This window comes from Microcebus murinus, chromosome 2 (assembly GCF_040939455.1).
Source record: "Microcebus murinus isolate Inina chromosome 2, M.murinus_Inina_mat1.0, whole genome shotgun sequence".
NCBI lineage: Eukaryota > Metazoa > Chordata > Mammalia > Primates > Cheirogaleidae > Microcebus > Microcebus murinus.
Window position 1 is genome coordinate 43,413,212 of NC_134105.1, and position 23,047 is coordinate 43,436,258.

The window sequence follows — 23,047 nt, forward strand, 5'->3', positions numbered from 1 at the left end:
AAAGATGAGGAAACTGAAGCATGGAGAGATTTAATTATTTTTGCCCAAGTTACACCTATGGTGTAAGCTTTATGTCAGGACTCAAACTCAGAGCTGGGTAAATCCAAAGCTAGTATTGTTTCTATAATACTTTGCCAAACTCACTTTGATCTCTTAAAAGGTCTGTTTAGGAATCTAATTTATTCCTGTTTCACCTTTCACTCATGCACAAACTTCAGTATCTCAAAAGAAAATATTTAAAGCTAATACCTCATTTATCCAAAGTGGTCACTTGGCTGGCAACTTCAACTACATAGAACTCAGTTTCTATAAAATAAATAAAGATTCCAGCCTGTTAGCAATTAGAAAGAAGATCAAGTCCTTGCATTAAAAGGCATAGGACCCCTTCAGGCCTGCACATCTCAGAGATAATTTTTCCCTTTGAAAGAATTCTAGCAACCTTGATTATCTTTACCAAGAAAAAGACAGGTGCACTGACCACAAACAAAAAAAAAAGTACAGACAACCTAACAATGCAGCAAGTACTAGAACATTCAGTGTAGGGACAAAAAGCTCACTACGCAATTCACTTGCCCTTAAGACATCCGCTGTCCAACCACATAGTGCTTCTAAAATTGACCTGATAAGAATCACCCGCAGCTTTTATGAAATACAGAATCCCAGGCCCTGGCCCATAGCCTGATGCATCTGAATATCCCAGGAAGGAGTCTGGGAATCTGTATTTCCTACCAGATGGGTTCCTTATTAGGTTAGTTTATGAAATACTGACATAGTAGGCATTCCCAAAATAATAATAATATTACCCCTCACATAATGTATACTGTATTGGCACATAGGGTAGGGTTTCCCCATAAAAATAACCACCCACACAGGAGGAATTCCTTGACTTTGGTCTCACTGGCATCACGCTGTGACTGCCCCAAACAACTGCATAGGAAGGGGCAAAGAAAGAATCTAAAGTTGACAGGTAATCAAAAGGGCTACACAAGTAGAAAAGGCCACCAACTCTGACCTTACCAGTCTCCCCCAAAGGCAGCTACCCCTGTGGAATATGTCTTAAGTATAAGAGAAAGTTAAGGAAGAAAGAAAAAACAGCTAAGAGAGAGAAAAAAAAACAAACAAAACTAGCCATTTTGGACAATGAGGAAATAGAGGTTTTCAACCACTGAGAAAAGTCCACAGGGCTTACCTACTAAATGGAGGCTCCCTACTTTATGGCAATCTATGAAGGATTCTTGGCTGAGCAGTTCACCAGTTGTTCAATGAAAATATGTTTCTATACTCTGTGGTTCTCCTGGTGAATTATCAAAGCTATTGAGTTATTACAAACATACTTACAGAATACCATAACTGAGCAACAAAAAAAAAAAAAGAGAGAGAGGAGAAGTAATGCCTTGTGCTTGCTTACTTGTTTGTTTTTGATTATTACAAATTTCAGGAAGCAGGTAAAAGGACACATCTGGCAATGGAAAAATCTAGCCAGTTTCTCAGCATATTGGATTAACTCTAGTAGAAGCAGTGCTTACCTTCCCTCCAGAATTAACAACAACTTAATCTAATTTTCAGCATTAATTCTGTGGTCAAACATATAACGATTCAATTAATGGGTGCAAGAGAAGCAGTGACTAGGTTTCTACATCACACGATTTACCAGCCTAGCCTCATAAAACTGTTATAGCTAGGAATCTGAGAGATGATCTAGAGTCTCATCTCTTCCCTTCATTGCAGTAACAAAGAAACTGAAGCCCAGAGAATGCAAGTGAATTTTTCCAAAGTTGCACAACATCATAGTGGCAGCACAAGACCAGAACTCATGTCTCTAGGCTGGTCATTTTTGTGATGATTCACAGAGCGAATGTATGTTGAAGAGCCCAGCAGAGTGGATGCATGAGGCAGACATTTAACAAATGTGTCTTTTCTTCCTACTAGAAATTGGTCACAGTATGGTTGATGGTGACCTTGGACATTAGGCATAATCCCATCCAACTAGTCATCTTGCAGAGGGGAAAAAAAAACAAAACCAAGACCCACAGAAAACCCACTTGTCCATAGCTACGCCAATTAGATAGTGGCATTGGCCAACCTGGAACTCAAAGCTTCTAACTCCAAGTCTCTCTTTCTATTCACTATACCACATTGTTCCATCTCACTATTGAAAGTAGAGTTAATAATAATACGTGACGACTCTATCCCATATATGGAACCTGTTCTAGAGTTTTATCTCCACTATTTAATTGCAAATCAAAAATGTCCCAAAACATTCTGGAACAACCAAATTAAATAGCATTTCTGACCACCTAAATTCTACATTACTGACCAGACGTCTTGGACCACCTTTATTCATCTGTTTTGATGCATATGTATAACTGGGAAATGTGGAGAGGCAGGACTTTCTGCAAACTGAGCTTCAGGATTTTCTGATGTAAATCTGAGTTTCAAGAGTCTTCAGAGGGGGAAAGGACTCCACTCAACTTGAACTGAGAATTGCAGATCAATTCATATTGACCAATGCACAAAAAAACAGGAGGTAATAAATATTACTTAATTGAAACGAAAACAAAATCAATTTCAGAAAAACTATCATGCAAAGATTCTTAACTATTTAAAAGCAATTATCCAGCAAAGATAGCTAGCTGTTCAATGGGAGATAAACTCCCATTGGTGTTATCTGACACCAGATTCTTTTGGTCTTCAAACAAGAGTGGACTTTTGTTTTTTCACCAAGAATTTAACATTCCGAAAAGGTATGTGAAACAAGTTAAACTACTTGCATATTTCCACTTACATAACACTTACATAGCACATCAGCTTTTATTTTTTCCAGATACTAGGAGATGAAGCTTGGTATATATTCCTATGGGAGAATAAACAGAAAACTGTCTTTCTTTTCAATATATTAGTGCCCTGTAATCCAGACCATATGATCAATAAACTATATAAAAATTAAATCATACTGACAGTCTTAGGCAAAAAGTGAACTAAGTAGAAACAACTTTTTTTTAGAACTGTGGTGTGTGGAATATTAAAATCACATGTCGTGATATTAATTTTTCTTTTGGAAGCCAAATAGAGTTCTCCAGCATAAATATCTCAAGTAATATTTATCTTACAAACAGATTTTCCTATTAAAGGCATTAGAGAGGCATTTAATTAGTGATACTATCATTTGGCCTGTGCTTTGGGGAGACACTGATCAATAAGTCACTTTGAAAATGACTTTGTTGCCATAATGTCTCCTTAAAACAGGGAGCTATGTGCCTCTTATGATAAAATACATGGTCTCCAGTTCTGATACCTTACTGCTTTTGTAACATAAGACCAACAGTGAATAAACATAATAAACAGATAGGTTTAGAATCTTAGCTTGAGGAGACATGGGGATAGTTGGGGCAAATGTGCACACACACCCCCCTTACCTACACTTTCAGTGCACAATACAGAGTACCTTGGGGTTTCTATGTCCCTGACTAAACTACAGCTGGTGGGTGTGTCTTTTGACAAATTCCTTTACACTGCTTTTCTTTTTTCCTTAATAAGAATAAACTATCTCTTGGGACTGCCTTCCGAAATCACAGAGTGGAAGGGAAATTGTACAAAGGCTGTCAAGCATGCTTGAGCTCTGCTTTCCTAATCACAAAGTAGGAGGTAGGAGGGTACCCTGCCCAGGCAGTCTGGAAAGCTCTTACCCTACCACCAACAAAACGCACTCCAAACACTGGAAAGCCCCAGGTGAGTTTATAGCAAACAACTTCAATGTGTTTAGTGCTTCCCTGTATTCTCCCTGGACCAGGGAGGGTCTTTTAAAAATTCAATAGCTTGGTTACAAGACTTTAGGTACTAATCCGTCCCACTGTGCATGATAATAAGCCAGCTGCCTTCAGGAAGGCAGATCACCCAGTGACGATTCTTTACACAGCATCTTAATGTCAAATTAATATTAAGAGAGGTGGAAATGGGATAGGCCACCTAAACTGCAGGGACCTTTCTTCCCTGCACAGACCACAATTTCACCTTCAGCTGTCTCTCCTCATCTGAAGGGGGCCATTCTTATTTTTAAATTCTAAGGCTCCCACTTTTCTTCCACTCTCATATTTACTATGGCCGGTCAAGAGGACACCGTACAATAGGGACCCGGTACAGAGAGTCATGGACACCATTGGAAGTATAACTCCAGCCTAAGAAGTCTCTGGTTTGCACAGTCTGCATGGACAAATCCATTTCAAGGGGGCCTTAAGTCTCCATGCAGGAGTTCTATTTTAAGGGAACTGAATTGGGAACACAGATGTTTCTTCAGTTAGCAGAGCTGGCAGAACAGCTCCTGGACCAAGTCCGAGTTCTTAATGCAGGAAGGGGCCTTGGAGAGCATCTACTTCAACATACTCATTCAACTGCTGAGGAAACTGAGGCCAGTGCGGCAGTTAGGTGGCACACCCAGCAAGTGGTAGAGTGGCAGTGTTCTGATGACAAGTACTCTGCACTTTCCATTACACCATGATTCGCTTAAAAAAAAAATTCTATGCTGACTTCAACCTTGGAACTCCTGTACATGCGTGTCAATAGCTTTCTCCCTCCCCCTACTGAGTTCATAAATCCTCCTCACCCTCCCACTCCAATTCCTTTCACTCCCACCGTTCTTCTAGCTGTGGCTTCTATCTTTGGCAAACAGACTCAACTTTCTGCGAGTGCAATTAAATTGTGGTCCCCAAACAAGATCGTGACTTGCCGTCCTAGTAGTGCCTCAGTGTGCTCACCGGTGAAATGGGGCTCCTCGCCCCTACTGCACCCAATCAGGGAGAGGGCAAGTTACAACTGATGCCCGGGAAACCGCCTGCCACCTGGCACACAGTAGGCACTCAGGAAGTGACTGCTGAACCCCTGCCCCGCACCAAGCCCGGGGAGAGCACCTTCAGGAGAGAAGCAAGTGAAAAGACCGGCTTGCCAAGCCTGGCCAGGCCAGGCGGCAAAGGCGGAAGGGTTGGATGTTTACATACAGCCAGGGGAAGATAGCTCGGCTCCAGGCAGGAGCCTGGCTCTCCGGGAGATCCATTCGACTAGGATGGAGGGCGACCAGCTAGCTCTACGCTGGCGCTAGATCTCGGTCCAACCAACTTGCCCCATGCTACACGAGCGAACCCACACCCTCCGTGAGATCCCTGCCCGGGCTTCCAGCTGGAGACGACTTCCAAGGAGCTGGTTTACAGCTGCCTGCAAACGCACAAGCACGCCCGCACACACTCATTTGCAGGCCGGGAAGTCGGTGGGATCGGGGAGGGCGGGGGCCCCGGGGCGCGGGCGGCGCGCGAGCAGGCTCCCCGGGAAGGCAGCGGGGCCCCCGGAGCTGACAGCGCGGCGCGGCCCGGGGCCCGGCTGGGGCGCGCGCCGAGGGCCGCGCGGCCGCGGGGCTGGGCTCACCCATGAAGAGGCAGAAGAGGTCGAGGCAGATGAGCAGCACCCGCTTGCTGCCGCTCTTCCTCGGGTTGTTGTTGAGCGCCGAGCTGCCGCCGTTCTTGCTCTCCGGGACGATCGCCTTGTCGTACTTGTAGTTTTGCATGGCGCTGGCCGCGGCGCGAGCCTCCCGCGCTCCCGAAGACGCCCGGCGACAGCAGCCACACACCCAGACGCCCGGGTCGCCTCGCGGCCGAGGCTACTCCGGAGAGCGGCGGGTCGGCCCCCGGCTCCGGGCTCGGGGCGCGGCGAGGAGAGTGCAGCCCCGGCTGCCTGCTTCCGACTGCAGACGGTGTTTTCTGCGTCCCCCTGCGCGCCGCTGCTCTCCTCTCTCTCTCAACCCCAACTCGCTCGAAAGTCCGCGGGGAAGAGAGCCAAACCCCGAGCAGAAACTTTTGCAGAGCGGCGCGGCTCGAGACGCGCCGGGCTGGCGCGCGCCTGTGTGCGGGAGCGAGAGAGCGGGCGCCGGGCGCCTTCCTCCGCAGCTGGCTACTTAATGAATGGAGCTCCAGCGACTGCGGAGCGCTGCCCCGACTCCAACTTCGCCGCCGCCGCCTCCTCCTCCTGCTGCTGTTGCTGCTGCTGCCGCGGCGGCTGCTGCTGTGATCGCCCGGGTTTGTTTTCTGCACTTTTATTACACGAGATCCTTTAAAAAGAGAGAGCGAGCGAGAGGGAGGGAGGGCGAGGGCCCTCCTTACTTGGCTCCGGATGGGATTCCGAAAGCACAGCCCCTTTCTTAAGCTGCCTAAGACGTAGGATAATTGAGGCCACATTTCCCCCACCCCCTTCCAAAAAAAAAAAAAAAAAATCCTAAAAGGAAAAGTTACTCTCAAACCAGAGAATCCGGGAGCCCCTAGCGTTCAGAAACACCAAATTGTCCAGAAAGGAAAAAATATATATATAAATAAAGAGAAACATTTTCTTGCTGGCCTAGGGTCTGGCACAAGTTGGAGTTGTACAGCTAAAATGCATATCTTCTCCCTTACAAATGTGGGAATTACAAATGTGTATTGTGACTTTCATTTTATTATCCGGAAAATACAATTTTCAAGGAAAACTGGCTTTTAAAAGATCTTAACACCCACCACTGGGTACTGTGCTAAGTTCTGAGCATACTAAAATGAAAAAGACTGCACAACTCTGGCGCCACATCCCCTGGATTTGAATTCTAGCTGTGTCTCCGTGCCTCAGTTTCCCCATCTGTAAACTAGAGATAATAACTTTTTCTCCTAAATGGGTAATTGGGAAGATTTAATTAATCCAGGTAAGCTGCTAGAACAGTGCCCAGGACATAGGAAATGATCTCTAAGGGTTAGCTATTGCCCTCATCCCTGATTCTGGAGTGAGGGAGTCCCAAGTCGTCCAACCTGTCTGCAGGCCTCAAAGTACCTGTACCCCTATGGGGAATTCCGAAGCAGCAGGAATGCCCTCCTGCTTGAGTTTCGGGCAATCCAAAGCTTTTCCTTTAGAGACTGTCATACTTTTAATCATTTTGCAAGTTAATCTTTCTTCTAGATAGAGAAAAAACACTTCCAGGGCAAGGGCCTTTTCTTATCTTCTATAGTGCCTAGCATGGAGCTGGGCATACAGTGAACAATAAATGGACATTTCTTCCAGATGAGTCTTTTTGTGCATCTAGAAATGGAAATCGTTGTAGCTTTTTGCTACATTGCATGGATGGTGTTTTTTCTTACACTGACTTGTTGTGGAGTCCGACAACCCTGAATGCAGTCACCGTGTCAACCACTGGCTCTTCCTTAGACAGTCCTCTCACACTCCACAGCCGTGCTCTCCTGCGTCCCCCGCTGCAATGCACGCCCTTCCCTTCTCTAGCTAGCTTTCCTGGCCTTGAAACGTCACCTCCTCTGTGAGCCCTTTCTTGACCCCTGCACAGAATTAACTTCACGCTCAACACTTTGTTTATAACACTCTTGTAACACTTATCTCAGTCTGATTTGGTGTCATAGTTAGTAGTAACTAGTCAGCTGTATAGATTATCAGCTCCACAGCATCCCTCTAGTGCCTAACACAAGTTTTGGTGTCCACTGGATTGAGATCAAGTTAGGACTGGTTGGCAAATGGGGCTGGCAAAATTGCTCTCTTCTGGAAGCAAAAGTAGCTGACTCTCCAAAGCAGTTTTGGAGCTCATGCGAGCAGCTGCCAATCAAACACAGCAGCACTCTCTATTCAAATAGCAACAGGTAAAAACCAAGGTAAGTAAGAAGACTGATACGTCAGATAGCTTTTCAGTGAGAAATACCTTCTCTGTGCCATAATTATTTTGCATTCTTAAAGGCATTCAGGCTTCCAGTATTTTTTCCTTGTCCACCCAACCCTTTTTGTAATTATAATCACCCTTGAAATTCTAAATCATCCACCCATGGCTTTGGAACTCCAATCTGAAAATAACTGCAAGCTTCCTCAAAACTGTAGCCCTCTCTGATCTTTGGCTCCTTTGAGCTCCAAAAGTCTTTGAGCATCTGTGCCACTCAGGTTAGCCACTTATATTCCACTGTATATGTCTTATTTCACCTTTCACAAGTGGTTGTCATTTATCTCTCAAAGATGGTTAGCTCCATGAGGGAAGAGGCTCGACTTTGATGCCCTAAGAAATAGTGGTAAGATCCAAAGTCAAAGAGAGGGACTAAATAAATGTTATAGTTACCCCTTTTATACTTATGTTTCCTGTCTGCTTTTCCTTATCTGTGAAATTATTAATTTAAGAATAAACATGTTTTTAAAAGTCAGACTTTTACCATAGTTAAATGATATCATAACTCAGCAATCATTGTTTTGTTTTGTTTTTAAGGTTACTGGATAAGATTGTTAACTTTAGCTGGCACCAGATTGAACACTCGGAAACTTTTTCTTTAAGATTCTCTGGATTAAACTCAACTACCTATTAAGAAGGATAAAAATCTGTTATTCCAAAAGCAGATAAAAGGGAAAGCCAATGGATGTTTAAATAAGGGTTTTATATGTCCATTTATAAGGCTCTGTGGGCTATTTTTTTCATAACTAAAAGATCATAGTGTTAATTGGTACATGTAGTTCTATGCAAACAAGTATTATATTTGGATAACTCTTCAAGGGAACAGAACATTAGAAATACTTGTTAAAATGGACTTCAACTAGTCATAAAATACAGTGTCAATATCATTCTTTAGATAATGGGAAATAACACTGCCTAACCAGATACACAAATTTTAAGGCCTCTTGGTTTTAATTGCTAAAGTTGAACAATCTTACCATCAAATAAAATGCAATGGAACAGACTTGAGAGCTTAGAATGGTGTCATTTCAAAGTAATTAAGTAATTAGAATTCCTGGTAAACATAGCTTACCAAAATTCACACATTAAAATGACATTCCGTTGATTAAACTAGTCTGCTCGAAAACTATAACATCAGCAGGGATAAATGCCTTTTTAAGATTAACTTATTATGTGTGGCAACAACAGCACATCATTCTTGAATAACTGATACCTCCCAAGAGATTTAAATGGACTTCATTTCTAAGATCTCTTGTTACCTCATAATTTTCTTTCTCTCCCTTTTTAACTCCCTAGCATTTAATAATTAATCATCTTTATTTTAGAAAAGGTATGAATTGACTCTAGAAATATTTAAGGGAAAAGTAGCTGAGTCCTTTTATATAAAATGTGTAGTCAAAAGGTCAGAGCTCAAATTTCTTAAGCCATTGAAATTAATTTACGAAGATACAGAAATATTGACTAAGTAGTATCCATTTATTCAAGTTCTTCAAAACTTACATTAACATCCCACCTCTGGTTTTTAACAAAATAGCTGGCTTGCTGCTGTCAATGTTGGATTCGATATCATGAGTGCTTCCACAGGACTGAAGGGAGGTGTCCACAGAAACACTCTTGAGAAAAGGCAGGAAGGAGTAGAGGATTTGAGGTCAGAAAATCTTGAATCTGCTGTTTGACCTGAGGCAACCCGAGTAACCTCTCTGAACCTCAGTTTCCTTAACTTTTTAAATGCAGCTGACATTTTTCTATAGTTCTGGGGAGAATTAAAAATATATAAAATGAAATAATATATTTTAAAATTCCTGGTACACAATAAGCAGTCAACAAACATTAGTAGAATGTTAATATTTTAAAGGAACACTTTATTTCTACAATATACGTAAATACGGCTTTTCAAAAAGCATTTATCGAGTACCATCTCTGAATATACCATTTAACTGTAGCCACCCTTCTGCAAATGAAATAACACCGTCAGCTTCTCTGTCCCTAACTATCCTTTTTAAATGTGCAATTTCTTCAGGTTTCTGAAGGTAGTAAATCAAAATGCTTATGTTCTTAGACAATTTAGTTATATATTGTTTTCGTCAGGAATGTTGTGAAATCCAAGAAAAGCTATTTGCTTAAGCTAAATATCTTGTTCAAGTGAGAGTGCTTTCATTGTAAGAGCACTTTCACGTCTATTATCTTATTTTATCCTCACAGCTCACTGAAGTAGGTGGGGTTGCTATCATTAGTCCCATTTCACGGATGAGAAAACTCAGGCAAGCCCATTTAACTGGATAGAACTGGTTTCTCCATATGTAAAATGGAAATGATTCTAACATTAGCTCATGCACGGTAAAATGTATGATGTTTTAGAATTTTAATATTCATAACACAGTTATAACCTTTACAGTTTATAATGCCATTTACATTCACTGATCTCATTTCCAAGAAGGTTAGGCAGAGATTATTATCCTTGTTTTAGAAATAAGGAAAGTGAATCTTGCAAAGATAAGAGATTTGCTTAAGGCTGGGGGTAAAGAGATTCCTATATCACCACTATAGTCCAGGTCTCTTCATTTCTAAAATAATATATTTTTTTTCTTTACCCCACAAAGTCTCACTCTCAAAGGTGCAACAAAATACAACTTCTCTGTCTTTAGTAAGAGACAGAGAAGTTATATTTTGTTTTGTTGTTTCTTACAGGCTTGGAAGGGAACAACATTGTTGCACCTTGTGTCTCTGAAGCAGGAGATTTGGATTTATGATTTGTCAAACAGTCTTTTGTTACAAAAAGGGAGCTTTCAGAACACAAAACAGTGGTGGTACTGTAAAGTAGTCTTGGATTCATCTCAACAATTTTACCTTTCTACAATCTTTTCTTTTGCTAGAAATTAGAGGAGTTAAGAGGTAAGCTTAAGACAATTCAAACAGTTAATATTTTTCATTAAAAAAAAAGAAGAAAAAATACAGAATCTGGAATGGCTGGAGAAACTTGCAAATGGATGCTGCAGAGAATCTCTAGAACTGGTTAAACTGGAGCTTGACTCGTATCTCAAAAGGAGACTGATGCTGCCACCTTGTGTCATTATAGGGAAATGCCATGACTCCCAAGGTGAAATTTGCAGTCATTGGGGGATGGGAAATGATTAAAATGGGAATTGAGAACTTTTGTATCATACATAAAATAGTAGCCAACAGTTATTAGATTTTAATTATCCGGACATTGGTCATTCATTACATAGATATTATAGATATTTGTTGGAGCATCTACTATGTACCAAACACTCTTCTAGGAGCTAGGGATATGGCAGTAAATAAAACAGACAAAAATTCCTCTACTCATTGAGCATTTAGGCTTCTAACTCATTTAATATTCTAAACAATGCTATGAGGAAAGTTCTCCCATTTTACAGAGGAGACTACTGAGGCACACAGAAGTTAAGGAACTGGTTAAAGATTACGTGGCTGCTTAGTGATGGAACCTGGATTTGAACCCAGGCAGTCTGCTATAGGAGGCACCAAGACTTAAAACATTAATTGATACTGGATAAACTTTGTCCTCTAAGGTACACAGAAAAAGAGTAGTGGTTTCTGAAGTAGTACTTTAGCCGTGTATGCCTGAGAGGAAAGAGTGGAAGGGTGTATGTGTGATGTGTGTATATATACATATAAATGAGGTGTATTTATTCACTCAATTCATATGTATATATAGTCTATATATGCTTACTGTATACATATATGTCTATTTATTCACTGTATGTGTATGTGTATTTATTCACTCATTTAATCACTCATCAAATTTCATGAGTACTTTTTCTATGCTAGGATTTATGCTAGGTGCTAGAGAAAATCAAATTAAAGCTTATGACCTCTTTCTTCAAATAACTCGTTTTTAGTAGGAGAAAAACATTTAAATACTTGAAATATTATTATAGCACTTATTTTATCATAAATTTTAACTTTTTTTCAGAACTCCATAATTTCCTCTAGACAGAAACCAAACCATGTACATAATAAGAATTCAAAAAGTAGTTGTTGAATGAATGAGTAGAAGAAAGTTATAAGCTCAACATAGGAGTATCAGAGAAAACTTCAATGAGCAAATAAGTCATAGTTGCATGATAAAGTTGAAACTGGTGTATAATAACTTGAGTACATAGAAACGAAAGTATAAAACTTCTACTTCACATCATATACAAAACTTAATCCCAGATGGATCATAGACATAAATATGAATAATAAAATAGGACTTCTAGAATAAAATGAAGTAGAATATATTCATAATCTTATGACAGGCAAAGACTTATTATATAGGAATAAAAAGCATTAATAACAAAAGAAAAGATTGTTAAATTGGAATTCTTTAAAATTGAGAACTTGTATTTATAAAATACACCAGAGCTTGCCAAACTATGAACTGTGAACTAAACCCAGTCTGCCATGTCTTTGTGAGAGAGAAAGATCCCATTTCTAAAAAGCAAATGAACAAATATACAAACAAAACAAAAGCAAAAACAAAAAAACTCCAATTTTGTTTAAAAGGGAGAGACCAAAAGCCTTCAATAGGTACTTCCCAAAGAGTATATTTGATTGCCCAATAAACATGCAACAAAGTGCTCAACATCATTAGTCGTTAAGGAAATGCAAATTAAAACCACAATGAAATACCACTATATGTAACTATATGCCCATCAGAATGGCTAATATTACAAAGCCTGACAATATCAAGTGGTAAGGATATGGACCAACTGGAGAGAAAACTGGTATAGCTACTTTGAAAAACTCTTGGATAGAATTTGCTAAAATTAAACATATGCCTATTCTGTAGCCCAACAATTCTACTCCTAGAGATATGCCCATAAAAAATGAGGGCATATATCCACCAAAAGACTTGTACTAGAAGATTCATAGCAGCTTTATTCATGATAGCTCATAAATGGAATTGTGAACAAATTAACACAAATTAGCATTACTAGACAAACCATGATATATTAAACAATGGATACTATGCAATAGTGAAAAAGAGTGAACTACAGCTACACAGAAGAACTTGGGTGGATCTCTCAGATACATTGTTGGAAAAAAGAAATTTACACAAGAATGCATACTATATGGCTTTATGAGAAGTTCAAAGCAGGTAACTAGTTTACAGTAATAGAACTCAGAGTAGAGGTCACCTTTGTGGAGAGGATTATAAAGTGAAAAGAAGCCTTCTGAATGCCTGATTTAGATGGTTGTTACATAATATATACATATGTAAACATCAATGGCATGGCATTGATATGTGAACGTAAAGGTTTTTCACCTATTGCATGTATGTTATACAGCAACAAAGACTTAACCTATAAAGAAGTAGAAAAAGTATGACTGAAAGAATGAATAAGGAAGGCAACTTAGCTAGTATGGTATGCATGGGAAAAGGGATAAATGGAAGAATTTCTTCAATTTTCCAGGTTGCGAACATTGATTATATTTATCCATTTGATGTTTGACCAACAAAGAATTAATAATTATTTTGCAAGTTTAACCCACTTACTCATCAAAGCTCCAAAACAGATGACAAACCCACCTTTCTCTTGGACCACATTAATGGCTATGGCCATATGAACATTTCTACCTCAGATAATTCTCAGTCATCTACCTCACTTAGTTCTGCATAGACACTCTCTCAAGAAAACAAAAAAGAAATAAAAGCGTTTCTAAAAGAACAACCTTTCCATTTGGGAAAAAAGGAGGAATGTGGGAAAGTTTATGACAAGGGCAAAAGAAAACTAAAACACCTGTGTTGAGTATGGTGGATTTAATGGTAGACCTCAGAATGGTATGTTCATATCCTAATGGCCAGAACCTGTGAATGTGACCTCATTTGGAAAAAGGGTCTTTGAAGATGTAATTGAACTAAGGATGTCTAGATGAGTGCAGCCTGAATTACCCAGATGGGTCCTAAATCCAATGACAAGTGTCCTTACAAGAGACAAAAGAGGAGAATAAAAAGCCACACAGAGAAGACTATGTGAAGATGGAGGCAGGGATCGGAATGAGATAGCCAGAAATGCTGAGATGCCCTCAGAAGCCAACAAAGACAAGGAACAGGCTCTCCCCACCAGCTCCTCAAGGGATGTGGCCCTGCCAGGTTTGGACTTTCAGCCCCCAGAACTGGGAGAGAACACACCTCTGTTGTTTCAAGTCACCCAGTTTGTAATAATTAGTTACAGCAGCCCTAGAAACGAATACATCAAGTTACTAAGTACATTATCTTCCTCAGTCTAATAGAAACTTTTTAATTTCTTTAAACTTTGGAGGATGGGAAAATGGGATACAAAATGACAGGGACCTAACAAGCAGGGCCTTGGCATGAGATGTTCCCCATGTTGGAATCCTCGCCCCCTTCAGGCCCTTACCTGATCCACCAAATCTGCATCTCTGTGACGCCCTTGCTTTATTTTTCTCCATAGACTTTGTCTGTCACAGCACATTCTACTTGTTCCTTTCCTGTCTTCCCCCTCTACGCTTCAAACTTCATTAGGATAAGGACATTTTCCCTCTTCTGTCTCTTTAATGCCTGATGCTCAGTAAATATTTGTTGAGTAAATTAGAAAATAAACGAATGAGTGAGTTAGTAAATGAATGAAGGATTTAGCAGAGATGGCTCACAAAAGGCTTCAGGAAGGGTTCATGACACTTTCAGATACTGTCAGATTAGAGTCCCCGCTTGAGAAGGCTTGCTTCAGGTTATTCATTAGATAAAACACATGGCGGTTTGTCTCATAGCAGCAGTGCTCCAACCCAGCCCCACTTTTCTCAGGAATTAGACAGTCTGCTTCCCTACCTGCACCCAAGTCCGTGTTTCCTGATTGCATTCTGTCTCCTCAACTTGGATCAGGCCTCCTACCTTAGACATTTTTTCTCCATTTTCCCTTCCTCAGGCAATGTTTACTGGTCTTTATCTCCCATCTTCAACTGTTGGACAATTTAGTGGGCTTTCCCTTACTGAGAAAGTGTCTAGGCTAATCTAATTCAAATAAAAGTTAAAAGTTCAATTAAGACAAAATTCAGGTGGAAAAATCAAGAAGGAAACTTTAGACACATTCCTTGAACATCTAATACATGCTGGTTCCTTTCATATGCATTATCTCATCTCTTCATGTCAACCCTGTGAGATAATAGCATTAGCTACCACTTATATCTGCTTCCCATGTGCCAGCCTTAAGCTCCTTGTGTATGTTATCTAATGCATACATTATTTAGCAACCCTGTGAGATAGGTGCTATTATTATCCCCATTTTGGGATTAAGAAAATGAGACTCAAAGAGATTAGGTAACTTGCCCAAGGTCATACAACTATAATCATGTTGGAGCCAGGATCCAAATGCAGGCAGTTGGGGGTCCAAAGTCTGTGCTTTTAATCAATAGGTGTAATTGCCCAGTCGATTATTATTCGGCTATCATAGGTTATGTTATTGCCATTTTACAGATGAAGGAATCAGGAAAAAAAATAACTTTTTTCAATGTCACATAGCTAGTAAATGGCAGAACCAATCTTTGAACCCAATCGAAACCACATATCAAACTGTCTGTGTACCTGTCTACTTAGTTGTCTTCAAAACCATCTCAAATTTAGCATGTCCAGAACTACACCACTCAAGACCACTCTTCCCCTGGGATCTCCATCTAAGTAAATGAACTCTCCATCTACCACATCCTTCGTGCCCTACATCCACTCAGTCACCAACCTCCATTGATTCTCTCTCCAACATAGATCCAAAGCCCAACTCTTATCTCTGTCTCCACTTCAACAATGCTTTCTTCCCAATCCAATGCAATAACTTTTAAGTGCTCTCCCACTTCTACAGTTGTCCATGTCAAATTGTCCACACACTATCCAGATAGTATAATTTTTTAAATGGAAATCTGATTATGTCACTTACTTGCTTAAGTCCCTTTAAATCTTTTTTTGGGGGCTTCTGATCAAATCTTGAATCCTTCATATCAAGGTCCTTATCTAATTCTCCATCTGTTTTCCCCCTTGTTCATGTGGTCTGGGGATGTTGGCCTTCTCCTCATTCCTCATAGATAATAAGTTTCTCCCCAATTTGGGGCCTTTACACACACTGCTTCTTTTATTACGTGCCTCCTCTCCCTTCTTTTACCTAACTCCCTTTTTAAAAAAACAGATTTATAGAAATGGAATTCACATACCATAAAATACACCCATTTACAATGTACAATTCAATGGTTTTCACAAATTCACAAGGATCAGCTCCGTCACCACAGTCAATTTTAGATATTTTTATCATCCCTAAAAGAAACCCTATACCCATTAGCAGTCACCACCTATTTTCCTCAACCCCTCCTGCCCTGGTAGTCACTAATATACTTTCTGTCTCTATGGATTTGTCTATTCTGGACATTTCATATAAGACAGTCATATCAATACAATGTGTGGTCTTTTGTGACTGGCTTCTTTCACTTAGGATAATGTTTTCAAGGTTCATCCAAATTGTAGCACAAATCAGTTCTTCACTCTTTCTTTATTGCTAAATGTTATTCCACTGTATGGGTACAACACATTTTTGTTTATACATTCATTTGGTGACATTTGGGTTGCCTCCACTTCTTGGCTATTATGAATAATGATACTCTAATCATTATTGCCATGGAAGGGTCTTTAGTGTTTTTTTTTTTTTTTTTTTGAGACAGAGTCTCACTTTGTTGCCCAGGCTAGAGTGAGTGCCGTGGCGTCAGCCTAGCTCACAGCAACCTCAAACTCCTGGGCTCGAGTGATCCTTCTGCCTCAGCCTCCCGGGTAGCTGGGACTACAGGCATGCGCCACCATGCCCGGCTAATTTTTTATATATATATCAGTTGGCCAATTAATTTCTTTCTATTTATAGTAGAGACGGGGTCTCACTCTTGCTCAGGCTGGTTTCGAACTCCTGACCTTGAGCAATCCGCCCGCCTCGGCCTCCCAAGAGCTAGGATTACAGGCGTGAGCCACAGCGCCCGGCCTGGGTCTTTAGTTTTTATTCTAAATAAAGAAAGAGTTCGTTTTAGACCATAGGTCAGAAAAGTGATGATCTGACTTAAGTTTTAAGAAAATCATTCTGGTTATTTTGAAACTAGACTGGGTGGGGACAAAGGTAGAAACAAGGAGTCTGGTTTAGAGACTATTGCAATAACCCAGGAGAGAGGTGGCTGTGGATTGAATTAAGGTGGTAGTGGTTGACTAGGTGGGGAGGGTGGTCAGTTTCTGGATATATTTTGAAGGTAGAGCCAACAGGATTTGTTGATAAAATCAATATGTGGTAAGAGAAAAGACAGCTATCAAAGATGACTCCAAGGATTTTAGCTTGAGTATCTAGAAGGATGGAGGAGTTGACATCAACAGAGATGAGAAGGACTAAGAGTGAAGCAGATCTGGAGAGGGAAGATCAGGAGTTCAGTTTTGAGAAAATTAAATTTTTGAGATAAAGTCTCACTCTGTTGCTCTGGCTAGAGTGCTGTGGCATCAGCCTGGCTCACAGCAACCTCAGACTCCTGGGCTAAAACAATCCTCCTGCCTCAGCCTCCTGAGTAGCTGGGATTACAGGTATGCACCACCATGCCCAGCTAATTTTTTCTATATATTTTTAATTGGCCAATTAATTTCTATTTTTAGTAGAGATGGGGATCTCACTCTTGCTCAGAATGGTTTCGAACTCCTAACCTTGAGCAATCCGCCCACCTCGGCATCCCACAGTGCTAGGATTACAGGCATGAGCCACCGCACCTGGCCTTAAATATCTATTAGATATCCAAGTGTCGAGATGTCAAGTAGACAGATAGATACATATTAATATTATAGATATCATTTTATTTGTCCTGACAACATGTAATAACTAGCATTACTAATTTAACTTTTATTCATTCAGTAAACATTAATGAGTATCTATTCCACATAAAGTGCAACTGTAGATATCCAATAAAGGTAATTAACTCTGCTTATGTCTCAGGTAGTATTCTACATGTTGCCAGCCATCAGTGAAGCAGTGTGGGAGCTGAAGACCTCTACATTAGTTCTGTCTCTATTCTGACTGATTATGTGATCTTGGGCAATTATCTTCACCTATCTAGGCCTCAGTTTCTTCAACTTTAAAATGGGCAGTTGTGCAAGAAGGTAGCCAAGACTCTCCCCCTACCATACACACACACACACACACACACACACACACACACACACATACATACATACACTCCTAAAAATACTTCAATATGCTTATCTCAATTGAAAATTGTTTTTTCCCAGGTGACATCATTTCCTTGGAACTTTCATAGGGAAGGCAACTCCTTTTCCTTCTGCTGTTACTTCACTTGACAAGGAAAAAGGAATTTGGTCTATATATCCTAACTCTCCATGGCCACTTTCATACTGTTGTTTCTCTACCATGAACTTAATAATCTCTCTTCTTTAAACAACAAATAAATCTTTTATTATTATTATAAGATTAATACATATTCATTGTAAACAAGAACTCAAATTATGTTGCCTTTCCTTTTCCTTAGCTAATTTCTCATAACTCTGTGCTCATATATTTGATATGGCCTTTGTAACATTCTGTCTGCTGTCATAATTATTTGTGGGCTCTGAGATTGTATATTTCATGATGCCAGTGATTGTCTCCTACTCATTTTTGCTATTCTCATAGGGTTCAGGTCAGGGCCTTGTCAGTAACAAAATATTATGCTGAATTAATGAGTGAGCTGAATTAATAAACCATCTATAAAATAAATTTTCTAAAATTTAAAATACAATAAAATAAAATTTTCCAGACTGAAACTTCTGATATCTGGGGGTGGATTTTTTGCTCTTTTGGGCTCTTCTGTATTATCATTAAACCCCCTTTGATTTCATACACATCAATGAGGTCATTGGAATTCTCTCTGGCACATGCAAGGTATTTTTAACTTTTTTAAAAAAGTAACATAGTGGAAAAATAATTGTAATTAGAATCAGCAATCTGTATTCCAGATTTGTCACTAAAGAGCTATATGCCTTTGGGTAAGTTCCTATCTCTCCCAGAGCCTCAGTTCCAATGTGACAAAGTAAGAATTACAGACCTTATACACTAGGTTGATGTGGGAATACAATGAGATAACAAATGTGGAAATTCTTCACAGACTGAAATGACTATTAAAAAGCATCTTTAAAAAAATAATTTCTGAGAAGACATTATTATTACATTATTTTTACTGTTAGAATGATCAAAATTCTACAGTAGAATAATTTAGCAGGCTCCTAGTTTAATGCTAAGATTTGATAGGAATTTAACCTGAGAATCATGCTCTGTAATTTTTCAATTAAGGGGACAGAAAAATATATCCATAACAATTTTAGAAATTTAGGGCTGCCACATGTGCTATAGAGCTCCAAGATCTCCATCCACAAGGACCTCAATCAAGCCCCCTGGAGTGGTACAGTACAGTGGTCTTGGTGGTTCTCCATGCAGTTAGTTACAAGAAGAATTAAGAGACTAAGTGTGGATCACCCAATAATCTGAGTGTTTTGAGTTATACTGTGTATTCATAATGAATTCTTAAGCTATCTATGTTCCTCTTGATCATCACTAATACTAAAAATGTGATGAAAAAGCATTGAGTCAATTATCCAAAGGATTAAGTTGAGATGGGATAGCTAACTAGATAGAAAGAGAGAGATAGGTACAGATATAAATTCATCCCTCGTTGGCCTAGGGTCTTCACATCATTTTATTAACATAGGTCTGGATCTCATTCTCCATTAAGAAGTGTTTTAAAACAATGGTGTGAGGCCGGGCGTGGTGGCTCACGCCTGTAATCCTAGCATTCTGGGAGGCTGAGGCGGATGGATTGCTCGAGGCCAGAAGTTCAAAACCAGCCTGAGCAAGAGCAAGACCCGCCTCTACTATAAATAGAAACAAATCAATTGGCCAACTAATATATATATAGAAAAAATTAGCCGGGCATGGTGGTGCATGCCTGTAGTCCCAGCTACTCGGGAGGCTGAGGTAGGAGGATTGCTTGAGCCCAGGAATTTGAGGTTGCTGTGAGCTAGGCTGATGCCATGGCACTCACTCTAGCCTGGGCAATAAAGCAAGACTCTGTCTCAAAAAAAAAGAAAACAAACAAAAAAAACCCAATGGTGGTATGGTTATAATTTGTTAAAAATTAACATATTCCAATAAGCCAATTATAATGTCTAAAATATATGCAAATGTATTACTTAGGTATATTTAAATATATAAATGCTACGCTACACAACTTTTCTTATGTTACATAGCTATTATGCATACTTACCAGCTATGTTTCGTGGATTTACCCGTTTATTCAAATGCACATCAATGGACATTTACTCTGTGTTAAGTACTAGAAACAAATTAAAGAAAAAAGAGGGAAAAGGTGATGATCATTCCTAATTTTTATGGGACAAAATCAATCTCAGGTAGGAAAGAGTTAAGACACATGAGTCAGTGTGGTATTCAGGTTGATCATTTGACAAAAGGAATTGTTTTCAGCAGGACATTGAGCCATTACCAAATGTGTTTCACTCCAGCCAGGGGGAATAAGTTTTAAAGCTCTTTGTGAGCCAGATACAAAGCTATAAATGCTGGAAGAGGAAGATCCTTTTCCATTCCCTGGCAGGTCCAGTGATACCAGTAAGGGAAGACGCAGCAGCTTTGGCAGGAGCCCAGCAAGTGCCAGAGCAGCAAGGACACCTGGAGCAGCAACAGCAGGAGGCAAACTTCATCCAGGATCCCAGGGAAGAAGGCAGGCACTTGGGCAGCTTAGGATCCTCATAACTCCACTACAAAAGGGTTATAATATCAAAGGTAATACCATAATAACAAGAAAAAAGAGTTGCACAAAAGGACTTTGTTATCCTTCAATCTCTTACAAGAATGACAAGCTTATTTATCCTTAAAAAAATAAAAGAAGGCTGGTCCGATGGTAGTGGGTTATCAGAACTTATTCACATTAGTGTCACTAAAGTTGGTATTCAACCCCCCACTGCTAAATTTGACTGGCTTTAAAAAAAAAAAGAAAAGAAAAGAAAAGAAAGCTCTCCTTTTTAACAATATTACTTAAACTCAGACTTTCTATTCATTAACCCAGTTCACACTATCATAATAAAGAAGATATTATTTTAAAGTGGAATCTGGGAGAAAAATTTTGTCTAATGCCCTAACCTATGGACTAGAGTGAAGGTGAAGGTAAATATCCCAAGGTAATCACATAAAAGTACATTTATGCTCTTGAGCATTCTTTGTAGGTCACTCTTCAGGGATAATGAGTAATTATTCAGGTTTCAGGATTTGATATAGACACTCTCACTTTAAACAGGATGGGAAACCCAGGGAAAAAATGTTAGGGTTAATGTTTGAGGAAGTCTCTTAACTCATAATAGACATGTTTCTGGATTCTTTTTTTTTTTTTTTTGAAGGGAGTGGCTGTCCTCCTTGAATTGCCTAACTGATTCATTTGATTCATCCTGACATTGTTATAGTTAAGAGTTTGGAGTCAGACAGACTACTATTTATTTACCAGCATGTGTAGCCGTGGGCAAGTTACTTCAGCTCTTTGTTCCTGAGTTTCCTGATCTGTTAACCGAGGAGAGCTATATCTGCTTGCAGTGTTCCTGTGCAGATTAAATAATGAATGTACATGAAGTGTTAAATAAAATGCCCAATTCATGGTGTTTTATATTTCAGCAACATAATAAGACTACTCCTTAGAAATTGCTTTCTGTAACAGAGGATTAATTTCATGTTTGGTAGTTAATCAAAATGCCTAAATTTCTAAAATATAGACAAATTATTAAAAAAAAGTATAGTTGTCTATATCAGGCAAGCATACTCTTCCAAACAGAAAGGGCTAAAGATAAAAACATGAGACTGGGAGGTCATATAGGCCAATAAAAATCTTTATCTGAAAAAGCTCAGGAGGCTGTTTAAATTCTTCCTAGGCTTTGTCATGCTGACCCCTGGATTATTTGATTGCATCTAAATAGAAGGAAGGGTGATAGAATCTAAACTCCTCCCTTCTGCAATTTACAAGTTGCAAAACTGGTCTAAGTGTCCACCTTTGCCACAGAAAGAAAGCACCTCAGCAAAATTATTCCTTTAATGTATAAAAATAATTGACTCTCAGAGCTGGAAAGACTCTTAATGGTGGCTTGGACCACTGCCTCCTTTTACAAGAAGGAGACTAAGAGACAGAGAAAAAAAAGATCCCAGATCTTCTCATTCCTGTGTACTTTCCACTGTACCACATAGTTTCTATTTTGTTTCACATATGAAGGATTCTGTTTTACCAAAGAATTAGAGGCAAGAAAGAACCTTCATGTATCTATTCCTACACTTCCTAATCCATAAGGCATTTACATGTGGTTTTCAGCCAAAAATATTTGAAAGCATGTGATAACATTTTTTCATATTCTCTGTGACTGGAGGTTACTGTATTCACATAGTGATTGGGAACCCAGGAATGTTGCAAAATGCAGCATAATAAATTATCATGCACAAATGCAACAGTGGTCCTGCTGGAAAAAATATATATATATACTGAATATATCCCAGGCAGTATGCTGCTGCGTGCTTAAATACATTATATCCCATTTAATTCACATAATAAAAAAGATACATGCTATCAAAATTTCCATGTTACAGAGTGGGAAATCAATGCACTGAGGGGAAGACCTGTATGTATATACACATGCATATATGTATATCTATGAATTGGCATTTTCCTCAAAACCAATTTTTAGGATCAAAATAAAGAATATAGACATACTTCATTTTTTTGCATTTCACTTTATTATGCTTCACAGATATTACCTTTTTACAGATTAAAGGTTTGTGGTGACCCTAAGTTGAGCAAGGCTATTGCTGTAATTTTTTCAACAGCACATGCTCCCTTGGTGTCTCTATGTCACATTTTGGTAATTCTCACAATATTTCAAACTTTTTCACTATAATTATATCTGTTATGATAATCTTTAATCAGTGACGTTACTATTGTAATTCTTTGGGGCCACTACAAACTGTTCCCCAATAAGACAGTGAACTTAATTAACAAATGGTGTATGTGTTCTGACTGCTCCACTGATCAGCTGGTCCCCCATCTTTTCCCCTCTCCTTGGGCCTCCCTATTCCCCTGAAATACAACAATATTGAAATTAGGCCAATTAATAACCCTACAGCGGCCTCTTAGGATCCATGTAAAAGGAAAAGTCACACATGTCTCATTTTAAATCAAAAGCTAGAAATGATTAAGCTTAGTGAGGAAGGCTTGTTGAAAGCTAAGACAGGCCGAAAGCTAGGCCTCTTGCAC

General features: G+C 39.4%; 1 protein-coding gene across 1 annotated transcript in view; it reads right to left on the reverse strand.

Moving 5' to 3' along the window:
* The window catches only part of PLPP3 (phospholipid phosphatase 3), a 78,960-nt gene extending 72,827 nt beyond the window's left edge, over window positions 1-6,133 (reverse strand). Inside the window, exon 1 of the mRNA XM_020289188.2 lies at window positions 5,413-6,133. Within this exon, the coding sequence (XP_020144777.1) occupies window positions 5,413-5,551 (139 nt within the window). The 5' untranslated portion in view covers window positions 5,552-6,133. The remainder of the gene's footprint in view (window positions 1-5,412) is intronic.
* Between the last annotated feature and the right edge of the window lie 16,914 nt (window positions 6,134-23,047).